This window comes from Cydia fagiglandana, chromosome 5, assembly GCF_963556715.1.
Source record: "Cydia fagiglandana chromosome 5, ilCydFagi1.1, whole genome shotgun sequence".
NCBI lineage: Eukaryota > Metazoa > Arthropoda > Insecta > Lepidoptera > Tortricidae > Cydia > Cydia fagiglandana.
The window spans coordinates 4,162,577-4,179,080 of record NC_085936.1 but is presented as its reverse complement, the minus strand read 5'-3'; the positions used below and the strand labels follow the sequence as shown (position 1 = coordinate 4,179,080).

Below are 16,504 nucleotides of genomic sequence, written 5' to 3'. Positions count from 1 at the left end.
CGACTTTTATGACATAGTGCATGGCCGCCGTTTCGGAATCGGAAATGGTTATCATTTTCGAATCTGCGCCCCCCAAAACCTATAAAACGACACCTATGACGACTTTTATGACATAGTGCATGGCCGCCATTCTGGATTCCAAAATGGTCATCATTTTCGAAAGCGGGGCCCCCTAAAACCTATAAAACGACATCCATGACGACTTTTATGACATAGTGCACGGCCGCCATTTTGCATTTCAAAATGGTCATCATTTTCTAAATCGGGGCCCCCTAAAACCTATAAAACGACATCCACGACGACTTTTATGACATAGTGCATGGCCGCCATTTCGGAATCGAAAATGGTTATCATTTTCGAAATCTGCGCCCCCCCAAAACCTATAAAACGACACCCATGACGACTTTTATGACATAGTGCATGGCCGCCATTCTGGATTACAAAATGGTCATCATTTTCGAAAGCGAGGCCCCTTAAAACCTATAAAACGACATCCATGACGACTTTTATGACATAGTGCATGGCCGCCATGTTGGAATCCAAAATGGTCATCGTTTTCGAAATCTGCGCCCCCTAAAACCTATAAAACGACACCCATGAAGACTTTTATGACATAGTGCATGGCCACCATTTTGGAATCCAAAATGGTCACCATTTTCTAAATCTGCGCCCCCCAAAACCTATAAAACGACATCCATGACGACTTTTATGACATAATGCATGGCCGCCATTTTGGAATCAAAGATGGTTATCATTTTCGAAATCTGCGCCCCCCAAAACCTATAAAACGACACCCATGACGACTTTTATGACATAGTGCATGGCCGCCATTCTGGATTACAAAATGGTCATCATTTTCGAAAGCGGGGCCCCCTAAAACCTATAAAATGACATCCATGACGACTTTTATGACATAGTGCATGGCCGCCATCTTGGAATCCAAAATGGTCATCGTTTTCGAAATCTGCGTCCCCTAAAACCTATAAAACGACACCCATGACGACTTTTATGACATAGTGCATGGCCACCATTTTGGAATCCAAAATGGTTATCATTTTCTAAATCTGCGCCCCCCAAAACCTATAAAACGACACCCATGACAACTTTTATGACATAGTGCATGGCCGCCATTTTGGATTTCAAAATGGTCATCATTTTCTAAATCGGGGCCCCCTAAAACCTATAAAACGACATCCATGACGACTTTTATGACATAGTGCATGGCCGCCATTTTGGAATCGAAAATGGTTATCATTTTCGAAATCTGCGCCCCCCCAAAACCTATAAAACGACACCGATGACGACTTTTATGACATAGTGCATGGCCGCCATTCTGGATTCCAAAATGGTCATCATTTTCGAAAGCGGGGCCCCCTAAAACCTATAAAACGACATCCATGACGACTTTTATGACATAGTGCATGGCCGCCATCTTGGAATCCAAAATGGTCATCGTTTTCGAAATCTGCGTCCCCTAAAACCTGTAAAACGACACCCATGACGACTTTTATGACATAGTGCATGGCCACCATTTTGGAATCCAAAATGGTTATCATTTTCTAAATCTGCGCCCCCCCAAAACCTATAAAACGACACCCATGACAACTTTTATGACATAGTGCATGGCCGCCATTTTGGATTTCAAAATGGTCATCATTTTCTAAATCGGGGCCCCCTAAAACCTATAAAACGACATCCATGACGACTTTTATGACATAGTGCATGGCCGCCATTTTGGAATCGAAAATGGTTATCATTTTCGAAATCTGCGCCCCCCAAAACCTATAAAACGACACCCATGACGACTTTTATGACATAGTGCATGGCCGCCATTCTGGATTACAAAATGGTCATCATTTTCGAAAGCGGGGCCCCCTAAAACCTATAAAATGACATCCATGACGACTTTTATGACATAGTGCATGGCCGCCATTTTGGAATCGAAAATGGTTATCATTTTCGAAATCTGCGCCCCCCAAAACCTATAAAACGACACCCATGACGACTTTTATGACATAGTGCATGGCCGCCATTCTGGATTACAAAATGGTCATCATTTTCGAAAGCGGGGCCCCCTAAAACCTATAAAATGACATCCATGACGACTTTTATGACATAGTGCATGGCCGCCATCTTGGAATCCAAAATGGTCATCGTTTTCGAAATCTGCGTCCCCTAAAACCTATAAAACGACACCCATGACGACTTTTATGACATAGTGCATGGCCACCATTTTGGAATCCAAAATGGTTATCATTTTCTAAATCTGCGCCCCCCAAAACCTATAAAACGACACCCATGACAACTTTTATGACATAGTGCATGGCCGCCATTTTGGATTTCAAAATGGTCATCATTTTCTAAATCGGGGCCCCCTAAAACCTATAAAACGACATCCATGACGACTTTTATGACATAGTGCATGGCCGCCATTTTGGAATCGAAAATGGTTATCATTTTCGAAATCTGCGCCCCCTCCAAAACCTATAAAACGACACCGATGACGACTTTTATGACATAGTGCATGGCCGCCATTCTGGATTCCAAAATGGTCATCATTTTCGAAAGCGGGGCCCCCTAAAACCTATAAAACGACATCCATGACGACTTTTATGACATAGTGCATGGCCGCCATTTTGGATTTCAAAATGGTCATAATTTTCTAAATCGGGGCCCCCTAAAACCTATAAAACGACATCCATGACGACTTTTATGACACAGTGCATGGCCACCATTTTGGATTCCAAAATGGTCATCATTTTCGAAATCGGCACTCCCTAAAACCTATAAATCGACACCCATCTCGACTTTTATGACAAAGTGTTTGGCTACCATCTGCAGGCAAGACATTTCTATTAATTTTACGTACAAAAATGGCCCCCTGTCAACTTCCAACCGAGATTTAATCGATAATTTATTCGATTAATATTCAGATTAATTCAATTTCAATCTATGTTAGGTCGACTAAACTAATCGCGATTAAAATTTGAGGATTAACTTTTTTATTCCATTAATTTGTCGAATAAACAGTTAATCTATTAAGTCCCATCTCTGACCACGGCATTTTTACACTTTGAGAATATCTGAAAACAAATGAACACAAGGAGCCATTTTGCAAATCCAGTAACTTTGTTATTACTTTTGACAGCGCGTGTCATGTGTCTACACAGAGTCGACACAAAGTCGAAACATTTGCGACTACTTTTGACTGCAATTTTTGTCAGCCTTAAACCATATTTATACATCATAATTAACAACTTTCGTAGTATGTAAAGCGTTATTTCTGTTATTTAAGTATAGTATACGCATCCAAGTACTAAAAATGCATCAAATAATATAGTTATGAACACAGGCACTGAGAAGTAAACAATTTCATTTCCGGCTAAACTAATACAATGTGGTGGCGCGTTGATTATATTACACTTAGTTTATCAAATCACTCGAGCAGTTTAATTCCCCATAATAATTTAAGTCCTATTGTAATATAAATGCAAACAATATATAATTACGTCTTGTAATCCGTTTTAGAGATGGCGTATTAATGTCACTTATTTTTATTTAATTATTTTTCCATCTGACAGTTTCCATTTGACAGGAACAAAATGAACGAATGAACGAATGACTTTGGCATAAAGTAGTCGCAAACTCGTAACAATGTGTGCACACGGCGACCACACTTTATGTCACTTTGTGTCATGTGTCGACCCTTCCCCATTTCTGGTAACTGTGTCGACACGGCGACGACTCTGCGACTGGAATTGTGACCGAAACAGACGGTGTCGACACAAGATGTGTCTACACCGCGTCGTAACGGCGACTGGAAATGGTTGTATGGGCAAAGAACCAAAACTGGTTAAGAACAAACCCACAACGTTTCGCGCCATTGTGGAGTTGATCACCACGAAATTTGATTTCTACTCACTCAGTGGAGCTTCCGAAGGACTCAAGCCGTTTCCATCTTTCAGACCACCATGCCGAAAGTGTGGTCTTCCCACAAGTTGGGCTCTTACGAGCGAGTGTCCCCAGAGGGGTTCCCAAATCAAATGTGCATATCATTCTCGAATGATCTCCTTCAATATGGAGTCCCTGAGAGCCCTAACAAAGGTAGGGTGGCAGTCCCTTGAAGACACAAATCCTTCGAAAATTCTGTCTGAATTATTTAGACAATTTCACTCCTGAGCCTAAGAAATATATTTTTACCATTTAATCTAATATTGTTTCATTTCAGAGCCACTTTGTAAGTCTGTAATTTCTATGTTTTGTTTTACATCAAAATTGTTTTTTTATAATAAATCATACCTACTTCATACAAAGTTTTCCTGGAGTGACAACATAAATATCTCAAGTTTTAATTATTTTTAGTCATATGACAACCCCGACAACAGGTAAGCATCGAGAGGTGCATCTGAATGCAACAGATTATGCAAAGAAATGCAATCAATGTAATTTGTTTCGGACACCGTTAAAAACGTTGAAATAAGAAGAGGTATTTTTCTTTTAATTATTATTCGACCCAAAATATTTATTTTAAATTTAGAAAAATGTACTACGTTACAATATAATAATATAATAGCATTTACTGCTAATTAAACGCAATCTAAAGCATCAGATGACTTAAACCTAAAAATAAATTATATCTACGAATACCTGATCACCTGGGCGGAAAATTAGATCCCGTAAAGTTCCAAAAAAGTCGTCAGCAAAAAGTTGAGTAAAATATGAAAAGTAAACAAATAATCTAAAGTAAAAAAAAATACATTTTTTTTACTTTGGGGTCATTTTTTGCCATACACATATTTTTCCGTGCTACGGGCTACGGCGTAGCAATAATGCTACAGCGTACGAATATATTGTTAAATAACATCTAGTACTTAAAAAAATCAAAGTTTAATAACTAAATAATACGACAACTAATATTAAATAATTGAAGCATATTTTGTAACCCCACTAATATAAAAAAAATTAAAAATCATGTAAAAATATTTTGACGATAACTTGGCAATGTATTAAATGTAATAGGTACAATCATTTCGATATGTACATTTCTGAGTTCTTGGCAGTGTATCAAATATAATACATAACAGTTTCATGTCAGGTTTTGTGTATTAAATGTTTTTAAATTCGAAGGCATTGTAAATATGTATGTACTAAGAGACAGTAAAGATATCAAAATGTAGATTATGGAAAAATATATACTAACTAAGAAATAAATGCAAAACTTCCAGTACGAACCGAAATCTATTGATTCCGCGGCGCCATGTTGATTATTACTAATTAATTTACAATGACACTCGTGTCAATTATTTTTTTCTATAAATTTTTCAATCTGTAGCTCGACATATTGATGGCAGAATTATTGTGTTAGGTAATAAAGTGAACCTGCTAGATTTTTTCAAGTTCCATGTATCACGGGTGTTACGACGCCAAGATAAGGGTTAAGCGTTGATTTTATAATAAAAATATTTTATCTTAAACTTAAACCTGTCGCATTTAATTGATGTTGAAACTTCAAATATAATGTTTTAGTAATTTTTCCATGCGTGTTTGCCCTTTTTTGGTACAAATTTGTTGTTTTTATTTTTCTTCCATACAAACTTCCCCCCCCCCCTCATTTCCCCCCCTTAAGGGTAGATATTTTTAAATTTGTTTTTATAACTAACTTATACCTTTTGTATTAATTTCAAACTTACAGGTTAAAATGTTCAGTAGTTTAGGATCTACATGTGTTTGAGCTAAAGGCATTTTATTTCATAATAATATATCCCATACATTATAATATCTAACAAAACTGCTTACTTCCAGACATCATACAATCTAAACCCCCGAAGATATAAAGCTAAAGTTTCAACATCAATTAAATGCGACAGGTTTAAATTTAAGATAAAATATTTTTTTATAAAATCAACGCTTAAGGGGGGGGGGGGGGGGGAATAGGGGGGAGAAAGTTTGTATCGAAGAAAAATAAAAACAACAAATTTGTACCAAAAAAGGGCAAAAACGCATGGAAAAAATATTAAAGCATTACATTTAAACTTTTACAATGTCAAATTCAGTGTTTTAGTAAACATTTTTAATCTTTGATTTTGGGCATAGTTCTATGTGTGAATAAAATTGGTGTAATTTCTTCTCTATTGTGTTGTAATTTAAATAAAAATACGAAAATTATATTAAAGGGCGACTATATTTGATGATATGACAGATGTGAGTGAAAATTTGGTGACACAATTCTTTTTAATATGTTAAATTCAAATTTATGTCATTATCGAATACATTACGAACGTAAAAAGGTTGCAGTCTGAACATGCCGCCCGCCAAGAACGACTGTTCTTAACTAACTTTGATTACAATGCAATGCTGATATTAAACTAAACAAAACTACTAAATCGTGATAATAACCCTCATGTAAATCTTTCGATAGCTCTGATAAGGTTCACACAACATAAACAGTTCCTTCAACTTGAAAACATAACAATCATAAAAACAGTTAAGCGAAACCATTCATTACATGATACCAATAAAACATTAAATAACACCAATGTGTGTTATGAATAGTTGAAATAACAATACAATACATTGAAACAAACAATTAATCTGCTAAAGGTAAGACACAAAGCTTAGACACTGGTCGTTTGATTAAAGATTTTTTATAGCGCAACGTGACAACTCGCGTAACGTTGTCCACTCCAGGGTGTTTTTCAACAATTTGACCTAACAACCACCGAGCTGGAGGCAAATCAAGCTCCTTTACTAGAACCACATCTCCAACCTTTGGTTCAGGTACAACCTGTGTCCACTTATATCTTTGCATGAAACGTGTAAGGTATTCTTGCGACCAACGCCGCCAAAAATCCTGTAACATTCGCTGTAAAAGTTGCCATCTTCTTAATGAACTAACTGGTGAATGTTCGTAGTTATGATCTGGAACAGCTAATAAAGGTTCACCCACCAGAAAATGTCCGGGTGTTAAGGGCATGGGATCACCTTGATCTTGGATACATGTCATTGGTCTTGAATTTAGACAGGCTTCAATCTGCGCAAGCACTGTAGTTATCTCTTCAAACGTCAGTGTTGAATTGCCAATTATTCGCTTCAGATGAAATTTACAGGACCGTACACCAGCTTCCCAAAGACCTCCGAAATTGGGGGCTTGTGGTGGAATAAAGTGCCACTGTGTTCCGTTTGTAGCCAAGCAATCTGCGATCTCGGGTAGAAATCTTGATTTTTCTTCATCAAACAACTCTTTTAACTCTCTGGCTGCTCCCACGAAATTTGTCCCATTGTCACTGTATAATTCGCTGCAATGACCTCGACGTGACACGAACCGCTTGAATGCAGCCAAAAACGCCTGCGAAGTCAAATCGCTCACTGCTTCTAAATGTATAGCACGCGTTGCCATACATACGAATAGACATATGTATCCTTTGTAGGATTTATTACCTCGACCTTTTGATACCCGTATGTTTATTGGGCCTGCGTAATCAACACCTGAATGAAGAAACGCTCTACTTATGTTCACTCTCGGTGAAGGTAATTGCCCCATCAGTTGAGGTTTGTTTGTTGCTGCGTATCTAATGCAGGTGACACATTTCCTGCAATATAATTTAACTGTTGATTTAAGACCAATGATATAATATTTATCTCGAATGATGTTTATCATCAACTGTGGCGCTCCGTGCAGTGTAACTTTGTGTGCATTTCGTATAACGAGAGTCGTCAACAGCGATTGCTTTGGTAAAATGATGGGATGCTTTTGGTCTTCATCTAATTCAGCGTAATGCAGCCGCCCACCAACTCGGAGTAATTCCGAGTCGTCCAGCTGTGGATTCAGAGTGGTAAGTACACTTTTCTTGCTTACTGGTTTTCCTTGATTAACATCCTTCCACTCCTCAAAGAATGCTTGAAGTTGACACTTTTTTATCATTATTATCAACGCATCATCAATTTCTTTCTTTAGGAGGTACTGATGTTTTGGTTTCTCTTTACACAGGAATCTGCGGCAATATGCTACGACTCTCAGCAACTTCGTCAACGATGAGAATTTCGCCCAGATGTCGTCAACTTCGCCGTGATCTTCTACTGAAGTAGCAAGGTGAGTTTTTATTTTCCTTTCTTCTAAATTTGTCTCCAATCCCTTAGGATTAGGATATTGAATATCCTTTTCATTCAACCATGAAGGTCCTCTTAACCAGAGCTCCAAACCAATCAATTCAGAGGCCCGAATGCCCCGTGATGCACAATCTGCTGGATTATGTTCAGATTTGACATGTGACCATTGGTTACGGTCTGTGACAGTCAGTATCTCTGAACACCTGTTCCCGATGAATGTTTTCCAACGACTAGGATGACTGCTCAACCACGCAAGCACTATCTCAGAGTCAGTCCAAGCGTGTATATTTGATTTCGGTATGTTCAAAACACCCGACACTTCAATAAGCAGCTTCGCTAACAGAACAGCACCTGATAATTCCAATCTTGGAAGACTGAGTTGTTTGATTGGGGATACTCTTGTTTTTGCTGTAATCAAACTGACATGAACTCCTCCTCTTGCATCTATAACTCGCAAGTATATGACTGCAGCAAATGCAGAATTGGAAGCATCACAGAAACCATGGAGTTCTACTAACTTCGCATCAGCCTTGTAGTATACCCAGCGCTTCAACCGAAATTGTGTGAGGTCAGAAAGATCTTCCCTATACTTCGTCCATTCTTGCAATAGTGGCTGTGGTAATTCCTCGTCCCAGCCGATACCCGCAAGCCATAACTTCTGTATGAAAATCTTTGCCTTGATTATACTCGGTGCTATCCAGCCTTGTGGATCGTACAACTTTGAAATATCCGAGATAACCTTTCTTTTTGTTACAGGTGCAGACATAGGAGGCAACTGAACTGCGTACACGAACTCATCGGAAGTTCGACTCCAGGTAAGTCCCAATATTTTGTTAGTAGCTTCTAATTTGACTTCTATCTTCTTTTCATCTTGCTTTCCTAAACTGTCTTGTTGTATTTGCTTCAACATTGCTTGACTGTTGCTTGCCCATTTTTGCAATTCGAAACCTCCCCTTTTTAGCAATTCATTCATTTGCTTGTATATTTCGATTGCTTCTTCTTCGCTTTCGCAACCCGACATCAAATCATCCATATAAAATTCATGTTTCACTCTTTCAGCTGCTAGAGGGAAGTCTTTCCCTTCATCCCTTGCCACTTGTATCAAGCTTTTTACAGCCAGATAAGGTGCTGAAGAAGTTCCAAATGTAACGCGAAGCATCTTGTATTCCTTGATGTTCTCTTCCGGTGTCTCACGCCACAAAATACGCTGGAATTCTGAGTCTTCGTCACTAACCTTTATTTGGCGGTACATTTTGACTATATCTGCAATGAAGCAGATTGGATACATACGCCAACGCATTATTATATGACGCAACTCTGGTTGCAATCTAGGGCCTACCATTAAATCGTCGTTTAAAGATACGCCGTTCGTGCCTTTGCATGACGCATCAAAGACAGCCCGAAACTTGGTAGTTTGTCTGTCTTCGCGTATGACAGCGTGGTATGGTATGTAACAACCCTTTGCTTTGTTGTTATGAATTTCCTTCATGTGATTTAACTCTAAGTATTCATCAAATACTTTCTTGTATTCCTGTTTCAGGCGCTCATCTTTCTGCATCTTCTTCTCAAGATAGTGGAATCTCTTCAACGCAATGTCCCGTGAATGACCATCGGCGCAGGCTGGTTCACTATCTCGAAATGGAAGTTTGACAACATATCGTCCCTCTTCATCTCGTGTGGTGGTTGAATGGAAGATATCTTCACACCGTTGCTCTTCGATTGACAAAATCTTATGTTTGTTGGACGGCTCTGCTTCAACCTCCCAGAAAGACTTAAGCAATTCTTCTACAGGCTCTACATGTGTGTGCAATGTTGTAACTTTGATGTTTGTGTTTTGATCCGACTTGACCGCTCCAAATAATATCCATCCCAGGGTTGTATTTTGTGCCGCTAAAGACCCTGAGGGACATTTGATAATACCATCTTGAATAATCCTAGCATAAACCTCCGCCCCTAATAAGATGTCTATCTTATTCGAAGTGTGATATTCCGGGTCAGCTAACGTTACGAGTTCTAACTCCGGCCATGAGGTGATTGATACAGCAGTTGAAGGTAAGTCTCTCGTCACTTTGTCGACGACATACGCTGAAACACGAAACACGTAACCTGGATTGAGACGTGAACTGATTGATACCTCTACTATGGACCTTGTTGAAGGGCCCTGTTCACCTCCCAAACCTGATGTATCTACCCTGGTTGGTGTGGTTTTTAATCCAAGTAATTGAACTGCTGACCTTGCAATAAAAGACTCTTCCGACCCTTGATCTACAAGAGCTCGCAAAAGTTGATGTTTCCCGCCATTTTGTGATTCAGCTGACACTACAGCTGTTGCTAATACCTTCCGAGGTGCTACACCCTTAACAAAATGGCTGGTGATGTGTGTAGAGGTTGATGGATGCTCCTCAGATGAAGCATTGATAGGTGCTTTGATTTGACTCACAACTGGTGAAGCTTGGTTGCCAATGGAATGATTCGCCATCGTAGTGTGCGATTCGCCCTTTAAATGTAACAATGAATGGTGCCGTTTGTTACATATTTGGCACGATGTGGTACTTTTACAGTGTTTTACCGAATGATTGTTGCCCAGACAATTGAAACACAACCCTTGTGTTTGCACAAAGTTACGCTTGCTATCAAGATCCCTATTAATAAAATCCTTACAGCTTCTAAGATGGTGATTATCTTTGCACAATGCACAACTTGACTGAGCTACATGAAACGATTGATTTATTTGATTACTGTGAGAATTAAAAGTGCGCTGTTTCTGAACAAAAGTGTTTGATTTTGAATCTAAGAACTCCAACGAATGATATTTGTTTTCCAAAAACTCTTTAAATTGTTTAATTCTTGGCAAATTATCTGAACTCGATACCAATTCGCTGACCTTAGACTCCCATTGCTTCCTACTCTCAGAATCTAATCTCTGGCTAACAATATAAATTATCATGACATCCCATGTACCAGTGTCAATACCTAACCCTTTCAAGGCATTTAAAGTTTCTGTTGTAACATCTAGTAATTGTTTGATTGCACTGGAGGACTCGGTTGAAATGCTTTTTTGACCGAAAAACCGCTGTAAAATGCTATTAACTAAATACTGTTTATTGTTGTATCGGCTTTTCAAAAGAGTCCAGCATTGCTCGTAACTATCATTAGTTATGGGTATATGTCGTAATAATTGTTCAGCTTCTCCCTTGAGATGTCCCTTCAAGTAATGTAATTTCTGTACATCATCAATTTCATTATTGTCGTGAATGAGTGAAACAAATAGATCCCTGAAACTCATCCATTCTGTATAAAGTCCAGAAAATGTTGGAATGGTAATCTTTGGTAGCCTGACATGACTGGTCTTTGAAGTTGTAGCCTTTGACATGTGTAACGAAGTATCGGAGTTACTTGGATTTGGTTTCAATCGGTTGAGTGCATCTTTCAGTGCGCATTTATAATCCAAGTAATTTTCCTCAGTTACGTCGTATACTGTTTCTGTTCCATATATAGATTTTTCCACGTCTGGTGCTGCATAGGCTTTAACCAATTCATCATGTCCTAAAGAAAACTTTTTCCACAGTGATTCCAAATTTTCTAGTCGCGCTTCTACATATGAAACTGTCACACGCTCCTTGGGTGACTTTCTGAAGTTAGTATGTCCTTTCGCGATGCGTACAGAAACGTCAACAAGCAATGATATTTCCGCGTCCATATTGACAATAATGAATCGAAATTACAAGTTGAAGTGTTCCAAAAAAAATCCAAATCCAGAGATAGATGAAAATAAAAATGTTCAAAGTCCGTTGAAAATTTATAATTTAGTCGTAAATAATGTTTTAGAACAAAAGGGTATCATGTCCGCAATACTTTTGTTGAAGGTGTACGAAATTGGTCACCTTTCCCCTTTTCATTTTTCCGGGGGGTACGAAACGTATATGATTTCCCCTTTTGCGAATTTTGTTGAAAATGGTTTTTGATTATTGTAAACACTTTTAAATCCGTAATTGATAACTGGAAACCCGATGTGCGACACTAATAATTAACTTGAATGTACTCACAGTTTATCTTCTTAGATTGAAACTTAAAAACACTGCACTTCCCTTTATATCCGGTTCAGCAAGGACCATGAATAAAATTGGTGTAATTTCTTCTCTATTTTGTTGTAATTTAAATAAAAATACGAAAATTATATTAAAGGGCGACTATATTTGATGATATGACAGATGTGAGTGAAAATTTGGTGACACAATTCTTTTTAATATGTTAAATTCAAATTTATGTCATTATCGAATACATTACGAACGTAAAAAGGTTGCAGTCTGAACAATGTGTATGGAAATTGTTACCGCCATGCACTATAAATTATTTTTTTATTACAAAAAAATGTATGAATGCCTACTATAAAGTGATATTTTCCAGAATAAAGAACACACGGGCTACATCGTCCAATTTAGTGCAAATCGCCACACTGTGATTGTAACATCCAAAATTATCACAAAAAATTACATAACATTTTTATTTTTTGTACGAAAATCATTTTTTTTTTGTATGGAAAGGTACAATAATTATTTCAAAAATGAATTCCTCGTCCCTAAGTTTTACGAAAATGATATACAACTTGCCCTAGTTGCTAAGACTAGAAAGGAATATAGCATAGATTGGACCTGGGGAGCCAACCCTACCCCCCCCCCCCTTCTTGGGGGGGTCTGCATGGTACGGTCTCCTGGCTACCGCGCCAGATCAACTATGTTTGACCTAAGGAACAATCGTGCCAAGCGGCATCGCCTGAGACTAAAGTGCATGCACTTCCATACATTTGTGTTCCTTACTGACCCAACTACATAAAAAGGTTTGCAGTATATTATAGAGTAACAAAATCCCTCTAGTTAGTGTGCTCTTATCTCTTAGACCATTACGGTTCGTCGAAAATTGATTAAGGACCTATGTAAATATTGTAAATATATATTAACTTTAAATGAGCCCCTCTGCAGAGCCACCCTAAAAGCACTTATTGATACTACTCAAAGTTCTGCAGAGCGCGCTCGTCTCCTAGCCGTATCGGAGCCAGAGTCAGGGCTCTGGCTTCATGCATTGCCATCCCCCAACATAGGCACCCTCCTAGAGAAAACGACCCTCACACTCGCTACCAGTCTGCGACTGGGGGTCAAAACCAATGAGCCCCACCGCTGCCGCTGTGGCTCCAATGTTGACGAGCTGGGCCACCACGGCTTGTCCTGCCAGAGAAGCGCGGGCCGCATCTCTCGCCATGCCTCCCTGAATGATGTCATCCGGAGGGCGCTTGCTTCCGTTAGCGTGCCGACCATACTTGAGCCGAACGGTATCGCACGTGACGACGGCAAGCGACCCGACGGAATGACACTTATTCCGTGGAGGCTGGGGAGGACGCTTGTGTGGGACGCCACCTGCGTTGACACGCTCGCGCCGTCCCACCTACAGGCGACCTCCGTCCGGGCGGGAGCGGCGGCTACAACTGCAGAATTGAGCAAGCGGCGCAAATATGCTGTCCTCGGTGAGGGATACATATTTGCGCTATTTGGCGTAGAGACTCTGGGACCGTGGGGGCCTAGCGCAAAAGCCTTATTTAAGGAAATGTCCCAGCGTCTCATTGACACCACAGGTCACCAGAGGGCTGGCAACTACCTCGGCCAGAGAATAAGCCTGGCCATCCAAAAAGGAAACGCTGCCAGCCTCCTGGGCACCATAACAAACGAAGGCGACCTGGGGAGCATTTTTTACTTATAAGTTAATTTAAGATTCTGTTCAATTTTAGTTTCAATTTTAATGTTGTTTTAATTATCATTTATTTGTCATTGCAATAAAATCACTTTAAATTAATAAATTGTATCATCAGGAACAAATATAATTTGTCTAATTTATGTATACAACTTACGTGAAGTCGGTCCTCTTATATGGATGCGAGACATGGCCTGTTAAGCAAGGCATAACCAGAAGACTCCAGGTGTTTGTAAACAGGTGTTTGCGACAAATCGTAGGAGTCTACTGGCCACGGACCTTCTCCGATATTAATTCATGGGAACTGACTGGACAAAACCCTTTACCTAAGGAGATACTTCTGCGGACATGGCGCTGGATAGGACATTTTTTACGAAGGCCAAACAACCACCTATCCAAGGAAGGGTTGACCTGGAAACTTTGCCGGAAAAAGGGCAAGGCCGCCCACGTACCACCTGGAGGCACACAGTGGAAAAAGAGGCGGCATCAGTTGGCCTCGGCTGGGCGGAGCTGGACGAGGCCGCGCTGGATCGCGAAGAATGGAAATCCGTTCTGAGAGCCCTATGTCCCTGATGAGGGATAACAGGATATCATCATCATCATGCATACAATTTGATGTTTTTGTTGTGCATCCTACACTATGCATTTTAGGGTTTCAGGCACCTGCAAATGGAGCTAGGTGTGGATTTGGTTTTTTATCTTTTGTTACCTGCTTTACCACTGAATCGTCTAAAACGTTTTTCTTCCAGATTTCTTATGCGAACGACATCGACAGGAGAAGAACATAGAGTTCACTTTCTGCAATCCTATTTAACACTGATTAGAAGAGAATAGAATACATTTATTTACGTCTCATCATGGTGGGCACATAAGAGATTGTGTATAAAAGGGATGGACGAAAAAACTCCACTCAGCGTAATCCCACGGCAAGCCGCAGCGCTGATTATCGGTAGGGAGTGGGACCCAACTTAAAAAGAACTAAGTAACTTAAGGCTAACATTAATGTGAAAACAAAAAAAAAACTGACAAAAATTACAATTCAAAACCAGCAACACAGAGAGAAGACACAGAAAACGAGGCAAAGACTACAATTTACGTGTCTAGCCTACTGCCGACGGTGACGGTGGCGGCGACGGTCCACGAATTACATGAAATGGTTTAAACAGGTTACTTGATAAAGTTTTGTCAAGTGTGTAAAGTAATTTTGAAAAAAATTACTCGAACTTTGTCAAATCGACAGTATAAAAACACTTTTTAGGTAAGGATGTTCTATTTAGATCACAGTGTGGTCAAAGGCTTGATTTTCCTCAATAAAGAAAGGGAGTCTGGCCCAAGCTTACTGTGAAGCATTGATGCCAGCCACATTGATTTTATTTTATTGTTTTATTTTATTTGATTATGGCAAGAAACAGTCATTACATCAAAAGATACAAAGGATGGATTACAGAGAAGACAAACAGTGCCGACGTTTACAAGTGATATTGTAGAAACATTATAGGAGTTGATACTGAGTGGTAGAGAGATCCATCGTGCAACCCAACAGACAGGCTCACAACATTTCAACTGACAATTTATTACTTTGTATACATATATGTATATAATATATTTTGGAAACCTGTCAGTTAAGTTATCGACGAAATCCGGCTAACAATTTAAATGACAATGAATAAGAAATTTCTTAAAAACAAAGTTTCTTAAAATCTATATCCTTATGATAGTTATGATCATTTAGGTTTTACATTATTCAAAGTTCCAATTATCAAGAGTTATTGCGTGGGATGTGTTAATAAGCAATTAGATATTTCATTTTTTAAAAGATGAAATGGATACATTAAAAGGGTTAATATGCAAAAATTTATTGTTATAGGTACATACATTTACGGCGCACGGGAGAGAAAACAATTTTTTGTGTATTTTTTCTTAAAGTGGGGGGTGAAAATAGATATTTTTTACGTGAGGAGCGAGCTGGACGATTACTACACGAAAGAAGTTTATTTTAGATAACAAAGTTGGAGAATCTATTAGATTATAAACTGAAATAAATGTCATATACTAAGAAAATCTATTAGATTATTTATAATTTTAAATAAAATAGTGGCATCAGTTAAATTGCGTCTGTTTTCTAAGGATAGAAGTCGGTAGTGTTGTAGAGATTCCTGGTAACTTAGTTAATACGAAAATTGCGATAGTTGAGTATTTTAATAAACATTTTTTGGACATTGATGCAGGAGTGATCGAGGAATCTGGATAATTTCTTTCCTTAAGTAAAAACAGTACACTATAAATCAGTCAGCATATCTATATAGTACTGGAATGTATATATATAGGTTTAAATATTATATTATGTTCCAGAACTAGATATTTGTTTTTCTATTGCAGCAATTCAGTCGGTGGCAATTTGATTTGAACATTTGGCTGATCAGTTATTAGAATACAACATTCAGTTATTTGAAGCCACCGTTGAAAAATACATTCCTTACTGCCACGATGAGACACGTGTACACATAATATTTCTCATAACATAAAAATTCCAAGAAAGTTATTCATGCAATCTCAAAAATTTTGAGAAATAAAATACACGTGGAAATAACTAAGCAATTTATTAGCTGATTTTTATATAAAAACGCTGCAAAAAATTTAAACAACATCAGTAGAT

The 16,504-nt window shown here is 38.7% G+C and overlaps 1 protein-coding gene across 1 annotated transcript; it reads right to left on the bottom strand.

The window, feature by feature from the left end:
• Positions 1 to 7,539: 7,539 nt before the first annotated feature.
• Positions 7,540 to 10,585, bottom strand: LOC134664716 (uncharacterized). The gene is made up of 2 exons (XM_063521462.1): positions 7,789 to 10,585; positions 7,540 to 7,589 (listed from the first exon to the last, which is right to left on the bottom strand). The coding sequence occupies exons 1-2, from the start codon at positions 10,583 to 10,585 to the stop codon at positions 7,540 to 7,542; spliced, it is 2,847 nt and encodes a 948-aa protein (XP_063377532.1).
• Between the last annotated feature and the right edge of the window lie 5,919 nt (positions 10,586 to 16,504).

Bases quoted from the DNA above. Each gene is read 5' to 3' on its own strand.
- LOC134664716 (XM_063521462.1), bottom strand. From the start codon at position 10,585: ATGGCGAATCATTCCATTGGCAACCAAGCTTCACCAGTTGTGAGTCAA. The intron at 7,590-7,788 runs GTGGGCGGCTGC...ATTATATTGCAG, and splicing joins CTCGGAATTACTCCGAGTTG to GAAATGTGTCACCTGCATTA.